General features: G+C 40.7%; 2 protein-coding genes across 4 annotated transcripts in view; both read right to left on the bottom strand.

The window, feature by feature from the left end:
* CENPE (centromere protein E) overlaps positions 1-2,656 on the bottom strand; it is a 38,333-nt gene extending 35,677 nt beyond the window's left edge. For both annotated transcript variants that reach the window (XM_074589444.1, XM_074589445.1), the window contains exons 1-4: positions 2,536-2,656; positions 2,112-2,203; positions 1,002-1,091; positions 805-923 (exon numbers count right to left, since the gene is read on the bottom strand). In XM_074589444.1, coding sequence (XP_074445545.1) covers positions 805-923; positions 1,002-1,091; positions 2,112-2,203; positions 2,536-2,591 — 357 coding nt within the window. In that variant the 5' untranslated portion in view covers positions 2,592-2,656. The remainder of the gene's footprint in view (positions 1-804; positions 924-1,001; positions 1,092-2,111; positions 2,204-2,535) is intronic.
* Positions 2,657-3,008: 352 nt separating this feature from the next.
* LOC141744123 (radial spoke head protein 4 homolog A-like) lies at positions 3,009-10,399 on the bottom strand. Of its 2 annotated transcripts, none has more exons than XM_074589443.1 (6): positions 10,072-10,228; positions 8,790-9,021; positions 6,411-7,163; positions 5,103-5,253; positions 4,180-4,297; positions 3,009-3,646 (listed from the first exon to the last, which is right to left on the bottom strand). In XM_074589443.1, exons 2-6 carry the CDS (start codon positions 9,000-9,002, stop codon positions 3,409-3,411), a joined length of 1,473 nt encoding a protein of 490 aa, XP_074445544.1. In that variant the 5' UTR covers positions 9,003-9,021; positions 10,072-10,228; the 3' UTR covers positions 3,009-3,408. The 2 variants fall into 2 exon arrangements, with proteins under 2 accessions (XP_074445544.1, XP_074445543.1); XM_074589442.1 differs by having other exon boundaries at positions 3,015-3,646; positions 9,527-10,399.
* Between the last annotated feature and the right edge of the window lie 5,751 nt (positions 10,400-16,150).

Here is a 16,150-nt window from a genome sequence, read left to right as displayed (position 1 = left end):
CCCACTTAAATGCCCTTTCCACATCCAATTTCCTCCCGCTTAGATTCGTTCCTCCCTGTGTACCTAGTCTTTTCTCTCTGCTTGCTTAGATTTACTTTGCTGCTGCTGCTTCTTCCCCTGCCTCCCTGGGAGAGAATACTGGTGTGAGGAAAGGCTGCGCAATAGACCCAAGGGCTACGGCACCATGGAAAGTTTTCTTGGCTTTAGTTAGTGTTATAGGCCCCCTAAGGTACTCTGCACCTCCTCAAAGGAGCAGTGACCATTCCACATAACTGAAAACAATTACCTGAAATCCTCAAGGCAGAAGCAAGTGCTCTGCAGATGATATTTTGGAAATCACTGTTTTAACTTACACCTTCTCCTTACTTCCTATTAGCATTGAGCAATTAGCCTATGATTCTTTTCAAAGCCTGAAATAAGTAAGTTTAGTGTCATATTCTTCCCACTAAAAAAGTCTTCCATACTGTTAATTTTTTAAAGTTTTAAGGTAATGTGAAGCTTTGTCTTTATTTTACTATTTTATCTACCACATTAATGAGTGAGCATCTATTTATATTCATAAACAAGTAAAAAATTTGCAAGTCTAACAACCTCCCTCCGTTTTGTCCTAATTTAATTCCAACTAGTAGAGTCCCATTATATTTTTTTTTAAACCACTCATATTTGTAAGCCTAGCAAAGCGACTGCAACATATGGTCAAATATAAATTCATTTCATTCATAATGATGCTAAAATTAACTTTTATGTAACCATCACAAGTATTACTAGCTCTTTCAGTCACTTCAATTTAACGGAGTCTCTCACCTCACAAATAACTTTGAAAACATGTTGAACTGCCTTAGGGATAATGCCCACAGAATCTTCATTTCCCATCATTGTGTATGTCTTCCCTGAAGCAGTCTGTCCATAAGCAAAAATTGTGCCTAGAAAGATGGTTACATTTTACTAGTTACTTATGCAGTACATTAAAAACAGGATTTAAACACAGTTTTAAAACTTACCATTATAACCTTGCACAGCTGACTGTATAATTGGAACAGCTACACCTTCATATAACTGCTGAGTGTTGTCACTCGAGTGAAAGACACGATCTTAAAAAAAAATAATTAAAATAAAGAATGTGAATCTATTGTATTGCAAGTCAAAACCAACCTGTCATGTTAGTCAGTATTGCTGACTTCATATCCAATTGTATGTAGGATAATTCAAACATAAAACGTAATTAATTATAACACTACTAATGCAGGCTTTTCTTTTATAAAAAAGAATTAAACCAAGAAAGATATGATGAACAGACAAGTCAAAAAAACCTAAGAACAATGGACACAGTTAAATATTCATCCCATTTAATCCTAAAAACAGTTATGGCTAGTTTATCTATGAGGATTGTAAGCCTGACAAGATAAGCTACTTGTTAAACTCCTAGCTCGAAGCATGTTTTCACTGAATCTATAATTTGGGAAAAATCTTTATAGTTAATAATTCATATTAACAAGTAGAGTGGATCAGTAGGAAGAGACTCAAAGTCAGGCAGTTAGTTATAAGGATCTAACATCCACACTAGGAACTTTTCCATTGTGGGTTTGGGTTCCCCTACCCCCTTTTCCCTAAATACTCTGGACTAGCCCTAGTCTAGTCCATTTGGAACTGGAATTCCTATGAAAAGAATCCAGCTCATGGGGTTATCAAGCATTGGAATAGTCTGGCAAGGGAAGCGATGGAATCTTCGTCACTGAAGGTATTTAAAAGACAGGTAGATGTGGTACTTAGGGACATGGTTTAGTGGTGGTTTTAGCAGTGTTAGACTGATGGTTAGACTTGATGATCTTAAAGGTCCTTTCCAACCTAGTCAATTCAAATTCCAAAACCACTGTACAGCATGATTCAGAACATTCATCAGGAAGCTGACTTCAAAAGCACATTCTCATTCCCAACCAAAACTGAAATCCTGTGTGCCCCAACGGCACTCCTTCAAAATTATGAAGTTGGAAAAAAAGTTCACAGAAGTTGCAAAAAGCTAAGGTCGTTAATTTTAGTTGATATATCCAAGTAGTACAGTAGCGAAGGTCCCTGCAAGCATCAAAATAAAATAGTTGTCTTCATATTCTTACCATAACTGAAGACTTTTGTACCATTAACTTCAGAAATAGTATTATTTTCACTTTTCCAGTGGAGTGGCACTTTATCTTCGAGAGCATTTTCTCTAAAAGAAGAGATATCCTGTTAACCTTACTGGGTTAGGGCTCTGCTCCTATCACGCAGGCCTACCCCCTTACCGCGAGAGCCTCTCTCTTCCCTGGGCCCTCGCCAGTCCCGTTTCTCCCGGCTCTCTCCTTCCTCCACGGGGAGGGACGCCGCGTTGATGCCCCCACCTCCCCCTCTTCGTAGGGCGGTAGCGACGCCCCCGCTGAAGGTGACGGAGGGGCACAGCAACATCCAGGGAAGCCGAGTGGGCCCCAAGGCCGCGGGCAGCACTGCAGCCTCCCCTCCGGCCAGGGGCTCGGGTGCGGCCCTCCCGCCCGGAGGGAGCCTCACCTGGCGATGAGCGGCCGCACACGCACGCAGACGGTCACGGCCCCCTCGTCCGCCATCCCCGCGGCCGTTGGGCGCACGCCACCCGTGAGAGAGAGAGAGAGCGCTCGCTCCTTTCTCGCCCACACCCAGGAGAGCAACGCAGCGACCCAACCGCCACCGCAGTTTGAACTTCCCCCCGGGCCGCTTCCTATTGGCCCGCGCAGGGCAGACGCCACGGCGGAGCGTACCACTCGCCAACAGCTGACGGGGGGGAGCAGGGAGCGCGTAGCGAGGGACAGATGGCCGAACAGCCCCGGCCCTCTCTCGCGACACCCCCCCGTCTGTCGCGAGTCCTCCGGTGGTGGCGGCCGGGGCTGCGGCGCCGTGAGGGGGGCGGTTGCGGGCGGCGCGGGAAAGCGGCCGGCGGCGGCGCCGTGTCAGTGCTCTCGGCCGGTGACTGTGGCTACCGAATTTAATCGTATGCTTTCACACCTGAAAGTGACACTGTTCTGCAATTACGTTTATTTGTTTGTTTGTTGTTTAAGTAAAATTTACATAGGCATTGAAGTGCCGGTTAGAAAAACGGGGCGAACGCGTGGTGGTTGGTAGGCAGTTCGTTGAAAGCCGTATTATTTGAGGAAGGAGACGCAGACTTTTTGCCGCCTCTTCTGAAAAAAGGCTGGTTCGTGGTGGCATCAGCCGGTGACGCAACGCCGCCTTGGCGCCAGCGCGATGGGCTCTGTAGGGGCGGTGAGGAGAGGAAGGGAGGCAGGTGTGGAGAGCAGCCTACGGACATCAAAAGATGGGTTTCTTTTAAGATCAGCTAATTAATGACAAATTTATGAAAATACTGTTCATGTTTAAACGCTTGAAATATGTTTCTCCCCCCGAATTTTAATCATCCTCCTCTTCATCCTCCTCAGCGCCTTCCTCATCTTCCTCTTCCTCAGCCGTAGCTAAGGCCTCTTCCCTGGCTGCCTTGAAAGCCAGTTCCTCCTCCACAGTGGGGTCTCTCGTCTCGGTGATTTCTGGCCCGCTGGGGTATTCTGCTTGCACTGGTGGAGGCAGTGCAGGAGTGTGGTTCTCTGGGCTGTATTTGTGACCCCAGCCAAAGTAGATGTTATCAAATTTCCTGAGAAAGAAAAGCGAGAGGATCACACATTCTTCCCCCCAACAAAACATCAGCGGAGGTGTTGTCAGGATTCCTTACTCTGCAAAAGGTCACTGTGGTGCAGATATCCAATAACAGACATATTTAAAAGACGACACCTCTTTTTAACTGTTCTAACCTTTGATTAATATATGTTCCACTTAAAAATCTCCAAATGCTAAAATGATGAAGGCTGTGCTCTGTCACTGCACTGTATTGCAGTACGCCTCCAACCCCACATTGGTAACGTAGTGCCATTTCTGACAAATACTAACTGGACGTTTACATCGATTAACTTTATATTAGCCTTTCCAGTGATTATTCTTTTTCAGTCTTAAATACATATTTACTGTTGCTGTGTACATTTAAGTGGCCTTACCCATCAGTCTCCAGAATAGTTAGACTTAATGAATTAATATAATGAATTAATAATAAAGCAGCTTTGACTTCATTAGACAAGTGTCTGTGTTTAGCACATACAGTCTGTGTTGTAACCATGTCAACTGGCTACTCACTTGCCAGATGCAAAGGCATATGCTCCAGGCCATCGGTTAGACTGGAGAACTGCAACAGCATATTGCGGGATCAAGTTTGTAGAAGGCTGAGCTGTCCAAGCAGGGATGTTTTGAATTCCTGGAGGCAGCCAAACACACTGGGTCAATGAGTAAACTGACTTACAAGCCTCTACAAAATATTTAAGACTGAGCCATTTTCACAGAATTCAAGCAGTAGTTATAGTAAGTTGCATGTTAGAAAAGCCAGAAGTCAGAAACAATAAATGTAGGCGCTGTGTTCAAACAGCTGGTTTGGATGTATGGGTAGGTGGCACCAGAATGCTAATAGAGCCACGTACAGACAAGATCACGCTCCTGAAATTCAGTAGTACTTACCTCTGTTTCTTTTGCCAAGGACTTTTTATCACTTACAGATAAATTATATAGGTATATTTCAACTTGATCAAAGAATGGCAAGTAGGAAAATAATTTACTATTGATGTAATCTAATATTCAAGTTCTCATATTCCCATGATTTGTTGCAATAATATGCTACAGGATCTAAATTCTTGTATGTATATCTATGCATGTGTGTACATATATATTTATTTATTTACATGTGCACACACGATTTTTTTGTCTAAAAAGATGATGGAAAAATAGCTGAATTTATTTAAAGTAGTGAGCTGTCTTGAACTTGCAGTAGCCTGACAAGTCTGAGGTATTTTTTCCCTTTATTTTAAACAAGATTGTTAACTAGTAAACACAGTTATTTCAATTTTAATGTCAATACTGTTAACCATTGTGCTTTTGATCAATTTTGTAAAAAAATGAGCTCACCCTGCAGGGGAAAACCAGAGTCCTATAACTTCAAATATTTGCTACCTAAATGCCAGCGTTCCTAGTGGCTCTCTATGAAAAACTTCTTATTGCATGGGGAATACCTTCATCTTCAGAGAGTGGAGTGAGAAGAGGAGGTCCTATTTCTTGCTGTAGTTCTTGCGGTAGTTCATCTGGCTCCTCTGCTTTCTCCTCTTCTTCATTTTCTTCTTCTTCCTCTGTTTTTTGAAGAGGATTAAGCCAAACACAGCGGCCCTATAATTGTTACAGAAAAATAATAAGTACACGTAACAATCACTGAAAGAATGCAAGCCAGTGAAAACAATTGGCTCAAGTGCACACACAGTTAAAGGAGGGAGGGACAGAGGGAGGAAAGAAAAAAAAATTAATTCCATAATTGTTATATTGTTTTCAGAATATTGTATCCTCTTGGCAGAGGGTTCCCTATATCCCTCATTCCTCCCTCATCCCTGCTTACTATTTCAGAATAACCTCATACCTCTGTCATCAGCTTTTGGTTATTTTGTAGTTTTCAGTTCCTTGCCAGTTCAGTTTGTATCCTTGATAGATTACCAGTTACTGCGAACTAAGAAGCTACCACTGGTGGACTTTGCCTGTTCTTTTTAAAATCTGCCTTGTTATTTAGCTACCAGTCAGAGGAACATAACAAAATGTTCTTAAGATTCTAATGCTTATAGATTTTATTTTTACAACTATTGTTTTGTTGGTAATAATTTTAAACCTTATGTCCTACCATTTGCTGTTATTTTACAGTAGTGTTCTTGAATTGGTAGACTGGCTGTCAAGTCATCCAGCAATGATCATCACATTATTAGTACCTCTTTCCAGCACTAGCCTGATATTACAAATATTTTATGCTACAATTTTATGTACAATATTTTGGTTTTAAGCTTTTTCATTTGCATGTTTTGCAGAAGAAACCAGAAGAAAACATCAAATAAGTTCCATTTAGCATACAATCATAAGATATCTGTATTTTAGCATCCTACCCAAGAAAAGACAATTTGAAACATTTTTGTCAATTAAGGACTTCAAAAGAGAAAACCTAATATAAAAGATTACCAGAATTGTTATCTATCAAGGCCTAACTCCATACGGTTATCTAAAGATAAGTTTTGATCTGAAGAACACACCATTGAAAAAAGTACTAAACCTAGAAGTTTCCTAAATATATATACATATATATGTATAAAAATATATCCTATATGTAGGTATGTACAACATATATACTATATCAAATATATTTTTTGTAGAAAAATATTTCAGTACAACGCTATTTCTGGCGAATAGTTCAAATGTGCAGGTGAGGAGTGTCATTTACATTCTGAAACCCTACAAGTACTACAGTGTGACTGGTACCTGAGGTCTGCGTAAGCTATGCCAGAACGTACCTGCTTTAGAATACTTTGTACGTTGTGTACCCACGCGGAGAGAGAATCCACCATTTCAGCCACAGAAAGAGGCTGAAAATCGGGGTTTTCTTCATATGTATCTCTTCCTCCTTCCACCTCCTCCTCTTCGTCTTCTTCCTCTGCAAACTGGTAAAATCCAATGGGAGAGATCTGGGTTCCTGCTGAGATCCGAGCTATCTGTGCACGCAGGTAATTGGCCTCATTTCCAGGGAAAGGAGGAAAGCTCACAACAGGAGCATCCAGCCTCCCAGTGAAGAACTTCTTGATTTTCCTGGCACAGACAATCTGGGCTGGCGTCACTGGAGGCAACTTCACCCAGGGTTTGCCTGGCTCATTACAGACAAAGTAGACATATTTATTAGCCCCAGTCCCATTTTCTTCTTTTGGGATGACAGGTGGGGGCTTATAGGTGGACTTTGGTGGTTCATCTTCTTTTTCTTTCTCCTCTTCTTCGTCTTCGACCTCACCCACCCATTTCCCTCCTTCCTCAGTAACTGCTTCCTCTTCTGTTTCCTCCTCCTCTTCTCCCTCATGGTACTGTACTTCAGCTATAATATAGTTCATCTCCAGGCCCAAAATTTTGCCCCAGAAGCGACAGGTCTGGATTGGCTGAACACTAATTAGTTTTTTAAGGGCAAGGAATATGTGATAGGATTCATCTTTGCTCAAGCCAATTCCAGCCTGTTCAAAATAGAAGGCTGTTTCCATCACATTAGGTAGAGGGGTCTCTCCCTGGGAAAGAAGATCCGGAGTTAGAGCTGAAGAATAGTATAATTACCTATTTGAAAAATTAAACATGTTATCCACTGAATGTTATACTTCACTTTCCTGATGTGCCACTCATTCTCTCAAAGTGTTTTGCAGACATTAATTCACTACCTCTTCCACTATCATTTAAAAAATTAAAAATGCCATTTTAAGGGTAAAGAAGAGAACTACAGCTTTTAGAATACAGGATTTCAAAATTCAATCTCCTAATTACTGCGAAATAAGGAAAGTCAGAATTCTTACACAGGATCTACAAAGGTCTTCAGTACTAGGGCATGTCAGTTATGTAAGAGGCCTTGATACCTGCAAACAGTGTCACTGTATTTCCTTGTGTTTGTGGCAGATGCATTTGGGGAAAATATAATACATATTCTGTATATTTAGACACCAGACCAGCAATATTTCTCTGGAGTGAATGTGGTTCTTTTGAAAAGCTTGGCATAAAACTCCGTGCATTTTTTGAAATACTGGCCCCTGCTCTTACTGAAGTCCATAGTAAGACTCCAGCTGGCTTCCATGGAAGCAGAACTAGGCCAATAATGAAGGTTTCATTAAGTATTTCCATGTACTTTATCACCCTTCTTTCATTTCATGGGCATAGGTGATTATATCTCACAAAAATACTGAAAGTTGTGCACAGCAGGGTAGGGAATTTTGAAGAAGTAGTGCTAGTTTTGTATAGAATTTCTTTGGCCCTTCCAGGTCTCTTATATCAAAGAAAGATAGACAGGATCTAGAATTTTTTCATAGAAAAATTACAAATTCCTTTCTAAAATACCCTACTTTTTCCCATTTTTATCATCGTATACTGTTACTGTAAAATAAGTAATAGGCTGTGGAAAAGATGAAAGACTGTCTCTTCTGTTGTTAATAATTGTATTCTGCAATGGCAACTCATATGAATATATACTGGTAACTTCATATGAAAATCAACATCTCATTGATTAGTTTCCCTTGGTTATTATAAGAATTCTCTTAATTTTTTAATTGGGTACAAATGCTTCTGCATATAAGCAACTGAATACTGAAAAATACCCTATTTTAAGAAGTGGATTTTCAATTCTAGTAGTTCTTCATTTTAACCATTTTTTTTCTTTTTTGGAGGACAGACTGCAACCACAGCTGGAGCTGGAAGGATCATGAAATTCTCCATTTTCTATTTTACAGTAAAAGCTGTGCACAATATTCTCAAACTGGTGTCCAGAATTATGGTTACTTTAGGTAAGGAAATGTCACTTTTAAGTAAAGAAAAGAAAGTTGGATGCAATATTCCATGCTGAACTGGCATATGGGAGATATTGTAAACTTTACTTTCTCTTAATCATCCCTAGAACATCTGTGATTTTAAAGGCTCAGAATATTAGATTAACTACAGGAAAAAATCCCAACTAAGTAACCAGATGGGGTTTCTTCTTCACAACTATGACGAGGGTACATGGTACTGTAGTTGCAATTATTTATATGATCATGAAAGACAATAGTACAAAGGAGAACACAAGGAGGACACTCCCTTCCTCCTTTCCCTTCCCGCCATCCTCCCAGCCATTCCCTGTTATATATGATAGCTATTTTTCTCTGATAATAACTCACTATCTCTTCTTCTAGTTCTTCATCTCCTTCTCCATTTGCCTTGAGGAACAAAGCTTTACGCTTTTCTGCAGCTTCAAATGTTGGAAGAATCTCATGTTCATCTCGAAGAGTGTCCATTTTTTTTTGAAAGTGAGCCCACTTCACATCCTTGCTGATATTCTCTATTATGTCTACTGCATTTGTGGGCTGTTCATCCAGTATCTTTGTTAGCATATTGGCAAGATGGTCATATCTGTCATATAAATGTAAGTATTATTGGCCTATTATACAAAAGTCTTAGAATAATATGTTTTTAATATCAAAAGTAGAAGCTAATCACCTCGATCTTTGGAGAAATCATAGTTAGATGAAAGGGGATCACAGAGCATCATGGGAAATTAGACGTGAAACTAGCCTGATTATAATATACTTAGGAGTAGTCCCATCTTCCATTTTTGGTATATACCACACCTGCCTCAGGAGCTGAAGCTGAATTTAAACTTGCTCTTAAACAAATCGGTTTCCCTTTGAACTCTATACAAAATTCCCTTAGGAATTTTGATTCTGAAAGATGTCAGACACACACAAGCATGATATAGCAATGAACTATTGCATTTATAACATATTCTTCCATTCTATATATACCACCCTGGTATCCCTCCCTTTCTTAACATAACCCTTTGCCCTTTTACCAACCCTATTTTTCTCTCTACTTATACTTCCTACCCCTTTCAATTGTGTCCCTTTTTCAGACTTACAAGTTCAGGCCAGACGTTGTGCTGCTCTTCAGTAAATAGGCTTTTGCATTCTGAATTGCCAGCGTTCGGGATTTGGGATCAGGTATCTGATCATCATATGGACTATGTCCTGGCTGATAAAGACCATAACCTGGTTCATGTGGCTGATAGGGGCCATGCCCACGTTCATAGACTTCATGGGGATCTTGTCCTACTGCGTATGTCGGGTAGGCACTTTTTGGTTCCAGTGTTTGGTAAGGGTCCACTCCTAGCGTATATGATGGATACATGCTGTGCCCTGCCTCCTGTGCCTGATGAGAGTCTTGTCCCAGTGCGTATCTCTGGCTGATGTTTTTTTCTGGCACCTGTAGCTTCTAAGACTTTGTTCTGCTCCGCATGGATGACAGAGGTGTTGATTTTGGGTCTGTGATTGATACTGTGCTTGTCCTAGTGCACAGGTCTGGCCAACACCTCCTCTTTGGTCTTGTGCTTGGTAGGGGTCTTGGTCGGGTGCTTGTGGCTGACGGATGCCCTTTCTCAGTCCTGGTGGCTGATCAGACCCTTACCTTACCCCTTGGTCTTCACAGGAAGCTGGGCCCGGTTCCGACTGCAGAGGCTGGTAAGGGTATCGTTCAGGCTCGCCCACGGCCTGGGCCGGGGGGTGCGGGCCGAGCTGGGGACACCAAACGGCCCTTCAGCCGCCGTCGGCTCCGCTCGTCGCGCAGCAACAGCTGCCGCCGGCGGGACGCGGCGGGGCGGAGCGTCGCCAAGGTAAACGAGCCGCCGTTGCTGGGGACGCCCGGCGGGGCGGTGCCGGAAGGGGTGGGAGGGCGGCGGGCTTTCTGTCGGGACAGGTGGGGCTGATGGAGGCCGTTGTAAATTGTTGTCGGAGTCCCGCGCGCTGACGCCGGCCGTTGAAACCGTTGGCGGCGGCGCCGCGCGCGCGCCCCCCGGGGGAAGCCGCCCTGACTGCGGGGTGTCCCCTTCGCGTCGCCCCACGCTGAGCCCCAGTGGCTGGCCGGGAGAACGGCCCGATGGCTGAGGGGGCCGCCGCCCCCGCCAGCCCCCCTCAACGGCTCGCTGAGGGGGCTGTCGCTGTGGGGGACCCGAGGGAAACCGTCCTCGAGGGGGCCGTCCTGCCGCCCTCGCTGACCCCGGCCCAGCTGATCTGGTGGGTTTGCTGGGTGGGAAACCCCAGCAAGCTGCCCGAGCTCTTACCCCTTTTTCTAAAGGGGTTTTCATGCTCTGCTTGTTTCCTTTCATCATGACCCACAAACTATGAAGCGCTGTTAGTGCTCTGCCTGAGCGCTTGTGGTACAAGAATCTTTCAGACCCGTGCTGAGAGCAGAAAAATGGATCTTCAAAAGCTTAATTTTGACTGAAAAAGGAATAAGTAGTACTAATTTACCTTTACTGCTTTCATTGCGTGTGGTAGTAAATGCAGTTTAATCTGCATTTTAGTGGTGATATATCATGCTGTACAAAGCTTTTTTCTTTTAAGAGAGAAAAACTTTGTAAAACCTGATTATTGCTTTAAAAAATTGTATTCACAGATCCAAGGAAAAAAGCAGATTTAAATTAAGTTGGAATTAAGGGATTCTGATAGAAAACAGTTTTGCCATGTGATTCTATCAGTGTTGAGGAGACAGCTGTCCATAAAGTAAGTAATTTCTCTTTGCAATAGTATTCAAATGTTAAAATGTGAAGGACAAACGTTACATTACAGAGGAAAAACCTGCTACCTTTTATTAATTTAGATGCTTGTGATTTGCGTTACAGAAATCTAGTAGCCCAGTGCTGTATGCTTTTGTAGTCCCATCAGGTATTATAAGCTACATTACTATCTACTTGAACAGGTGTTTGAAGTTATGTTACTATCCAGAGCCCTCATCATGTGTGTAAAATCTGCTCACATTAATAATCTTCTTAATTGCTCATAATTAAATCAGTGAAGAACTTTTACGGTTTGAGTAAAGTTAAACACATATCTAATCTCAGCAGAATGCCCTATTAAGGTTAAAAGTTGTGTTAAAGTAGTGCAATATCTGAACTGTAAAATATACTTTTCCGTCATTGGTGGATCAGCTAATGTAACTTTTAAAAAATGTGGTTTATTTTGGATATTTATTAGAAGTAACCAGAAAAAACTCTTAGATGGGGCATTGCAAATTTCTGTCAAGTTCCAAGAAAGTAAATGTCAGAAGTATCATTGAGGAATCTGCCCCCTTCTGAAACAGCAGCAAAACATAACGTTTCCACATCCTTTAATATGCACAGCATTTATATGAAGAATTAAAAAGTTTCTGTATTTTGTTCCTATGATTCCAAGTAAGACAATATCACAAAAATGTTACTTCTGCTGGGTTTCAAGTTGTAGAGGTTTTATTATTGACCTACTACTGATCTTCGTGAGGAATGTGTACATGTTTATTTTGCGAATGTATTTGCAGAACTCAGACATTGACTGCAGAGGGCGATACAGTACTTGCAAATTACTTGTGAATTCCCTTTATTTGATATCCATATTTCATATTTGGAGGAGAAACTTGATTTTTTAGTAATTCACTTGTAAAAAAATTTTATGGAATTAAGTTATCTTTCTACCTGTGGTGTTCTGTGAAGCAGCTGCTCAAGAAAGGGCAACTATTTTATCTTTTCAGTCTTGTTCAGCAAAGAGAGAGAAAACTAGGGGCACCTATATTGCAATTATATAAGTTAGGAAACATGTAAAAGATACAACGGCTCAAGGCTAAGAGTACCTCAGTGCAGAAGGATGTTTCAGCAAAGTGCTGTGATGATCTCTTATTGATACAGAAAAGTAGGAAATGCATATATGTGATATTGCTGCAGAAACTTTCATGAACGCTGTCAGTAGCATGGATTAATTAGCTGAACAGTAACTAAAGTGTTAATGTTTTCTCTTTCCAAAGGAGATATGTTAAGGGTTTGTATTGCCTCTCTGTGGCCAGGTAGCAATGGTCTCTTGTCCTATGGATTCAAGTCTGTTTTTCAGTAGCTCCCCTTTTTTTTTGATACTGAACTCTTGCCTGTTTGTGCTTATTTCCAAGTGCAGATCCAAAGGTGGTATAAAATGTTGCATGTAAAACTGGATGTCTGTTGCATTTCTTTACAGTTTCATTGGTGAATTTTGAACATGCTTGCACTAGGAAAGGAATGACAGGCAATCTGAATAGAGCTTCCCATTTTGAGTGGTAATCCTTCTGTGCTCTGTTGATTTCTGCGCAAACAACTGTTGAATTGGGAAGCCCAGTTTTAGGTCCCATGTGTGTCTTCCTAGAAGAATGCCTTCATCACCAGACCAATAAGTAGCACCTGTAACTACTGAGGTGTAGTTGATCTTTACTGTGTAGGAGGCAAGGCAACTTTAACTGAATTCCAGCCTGTGCACTGGGAATCAGGTGCTATTGCTTTCTCCGTGAAGCTTGTTCTGGCAAGGACTGCCAGGTGTGCTGTCAGCTCACTTAAGAGGGAGGCATAATTAGTAGATTCTTATTGAATTTGCTATAGCATAGGTTTCAAACTGCATACTGTGGTCAGGACTAGAGTGCCTTAGCATATGAAGATGATCTTTAGCCTTTCCTTTATACTATGTTTATTAATTAAATACTTATGCTCATTCTGACTGCTTCTAAATGACTTGAAGGGGAAAGGTACTTGAAAAGTGCCGGTTCTGTCTTGTTACCTTTGTTAATTCTCATGAAAAAACTACAAACTACACAACTACTTTTTAATGCCTTTTTTCTATTCAGAAGCCAGTGGCATTTGTTTCTTCTGCAATTCCAAAAAAGCCACATGCAATTTTTGTACTTAAAACAACTTTCTGTATAACTGTGTAACAGAGTGCTCTCATACATTTTTTTTTTTAAACCCAGAGAGGATCAAAATGGATTCCTGTATCACTTTCAGAATATAGTTTTCCATTTGATTGAAATTCTTCTTATGTCACTTCTAATAGCAATTTCCTGCTAAATATCTAAGTAACTGCTTGTGTATACAAAAGCAAATATTATTCTGTGAATCTTAGATGTTCATTGTGCAGAGGGGAATAGATGCTTGTATAAGATTTCCTTAAAATATGGCAGTGACTTTTTTTTTGTTAGCTGCAAGGTCATTATTGAGTCTTTTCTGCTGGTATGCTTCTTTCTCCTTCCATAGGGCTTGATTCTTTTCTCTTCTTTGGATTATATGCTGAAGTAAAAATGTATTCCTCATGTGGTCATAGACATTAGATTAGTGCTGGCAGTCTGAGATGCTTTTCTATAAGGCTATATTGTTGGAAAGCTGAGAGACCGTCATCCTTCTGCAAGGGGTTGATAGGAAATGCATATGGTGCTCTGAAGAGAATAATAACCATTTTTGGAGATCTAGTACTGGCTTTTGCTCTTATTGAAATCAATGGGAGTTTTGCTACTGACTTCAGTGAAACTAAGATTAGGCCCTTTGTCATTTCATTATCATTTTTTTTGACATAGACCATGTTATATGCTGGGAGACAAACTAACTTTAGTTCTGACTTACAGTAGAGAGTTTTTGTGGTTAAGGCCAAGCATGAGTTTGCATTCTACTCCGTGAATTCTGTATTTTACATCCTCTGAGTTCAGAAAATCACTGAGAGTTACAGGATAATGCTTAGTAGACATTTAACTATAACTGTGCAGTGGCAGCAATGTTGGTGTGGAGGAGCATAATTTCAAAGGGGTAAAAAACTTCATATCATCTGGTAATGAGTGCTAAACCTATGTCATAAACAAAGCTTTTGTTCAAACTATGTTATTACAGTGACATGGTTATGAGAAGTGCAGGAAATTGAAGCTGATAGTTTTTCACATATTGGAATATAATGTCTTTGTGATTATGATTTCTGTTACTGAAGGTGATGGCATTTCTCTGGTTTTGGGCACTGTGAAAGGCTAAAAATTGCAGTGGACACCATGATTAGTGCTTTCTGGGTGCTGTACCTCTATTTTATTATAATTTTCATTGGTGTTGGTATACCATTTCTTACCTGTCAGGACCATCAGAGCACAGTGTTTTCTGATTGCTTTGATTGTTATTTTATGAGGGGACAACTTATTGTTCTGGCAAAGAGGGTGTGGTAGTTGTGCATCTTTTAAATACATGCTGGGTTTAATGAGTGCCAGCCCAGGTACTTTGTGCTGGTGCTCAGAGCTGTCCATTTCCCACAAGTCTGTTAGATCGCAATCGCAGATTTCAGAGGCTGTGTGGTTTGATACTTGCTAGGGTGAGATGAAAAGCAGTGGTGATTGATTCTTTTTAGCATGTTACAGCTGTGATACAGAGTTCAGGTGGGCCTGTTTTGGATCCAGGTAGCTTGGTTTCTGTTACTTCTTTTCTTATTGTTTGTTATGCAGAGAAATCTGAATGTCTGTGTGGGATAGTTCCTTCTCTTTAAAAGGTCTAACTGTGCATAATTGTGCATTTCTATACTATTCTCATTGACTGAACCTGTTTCAGTAGTCCATGTTGATGATCTCCAAATTTGTTCCTCATGGCTACATGGATTCTGATGACTGTGGTGTTGCAACAGTGGGAAAAAATGGACTGTTTGAGTTTAGGATCTTTGATGGCTGCAACAGTGTTACCAGCTGGTGGTAATATAGTGGAATGAGCTGCAAATATCTCCTCTGCTCTGGCTTGTTGCAGGCTTGTGAGCTCTCAACAGCCTTGTTTCTCCCAGATGTGCATCTGAAGTTCCCTTTTCTTGGGGGACAGGGGGGTGAAAGGGAGGGGAGGTTTTGTTCAATGTAGAAATTCTTGGGGGATTTTGTTTCTGTTAATATTTGATTAAGTGACAGTTAAAATGGAACAATGATTTATCGTCATTAATAAAAGAGAGGTTCACTTTTTACTTTGCAGATTTGTAACCTTTACTGTATTTCTAAGAGTGATAAAACAAGTGATATTTTAGATACTGCATTCAATTTATAATTTTTATGTTTTATTCTTATGTGAAGCTGAGCAAGTGCAATCACTTCAAGAGGATTATACATTTCAGTCAATTCCTGTTTTGCTTTTCCCTAGCTGTGTGTGTTATAGCACTTCTCATTGTAGAGAGAATGGATTTCATCATTTTTTTCCCCTACTGTGGTAAAACCTCTAGTCTGCAGCAGCAGTGTAAAACAGGGTATAATGATTCAGCAGTATTTTACAAAACTATACAGAACATGAGGAAATAGAGAAAGAGGCCTGACATTTTGCCCTCTCAAATGGTTAGGAGAAGGACTATCTGAGCATATCCTTCATATTTATAAAGCACTTAGAAAATAAATATTCTAAACCCAAAATCCTTCAGAAGTGTAGATGGCATTGTTTTCATTAGGGATGTTGTAAATGGCTAGGAGGCTTTGTGGAACTTAGAGATATACAGAAGAAGTTTTAGTATTTTACTAGGATTAGTTATATGTGTAAGTTCACACTTAAATTCTTTCCAGGAGGATCCTGCCATGTTAGACTCAATAAATATGAAATTCTGCTCAAAAATCCATCTTTATATTGCACTTCTGTCAGAAAATCTATGCTACTGAATACCAATTTTAAAAAATACAACTTTTCAGGCCATGGTTTTTCAACAATGTCCAAGCAAGTTCTCCTATCTTATGTTAT

Source organism: Larus michahellis, chromosome 5, assembly GCF_964199755.1.
Source record: "Larus michahellis chromosome 5, bLarMic1.1, whole genome shotgun sequence".
In the NCBI taxonomy this organism is placed as follows: Eukaryota; Metazoa; Chordata; class Aves; order Charadriiformes; family Laridae; genus Larus; species Larus michahellis.
The sequence above is the reverse complement of the archived record's forward strand: the minus strand, read 5'-3'. Positions and strand labels throughout refer to the sequence as shown.

Bases quoted from the DNA above. Each gene is read 5' to 3' on its own strand.
- LOC141744123 (XM_074589442.1), bottom strand. From the start codon at position 9,795: ATGTATCCATCATATACGCTAGGAGTGGACCCTTACCAAACACTGGAA. The intron at 7,164-8,789 runs GTGAGTTATTAT...CTTCTTTCCCAG, and splicing joins AAGAACTAGAAGAAGAGATA to GGAGAGACCCCTCTACCTAA. The intron at 4,298-5,102 runs GTATTCCCCATG...GGCTGCCTCCAG, and splicing joins TCCACTCTCTGAAGATGAAG to GAATTCAAAACATCCCTGCT.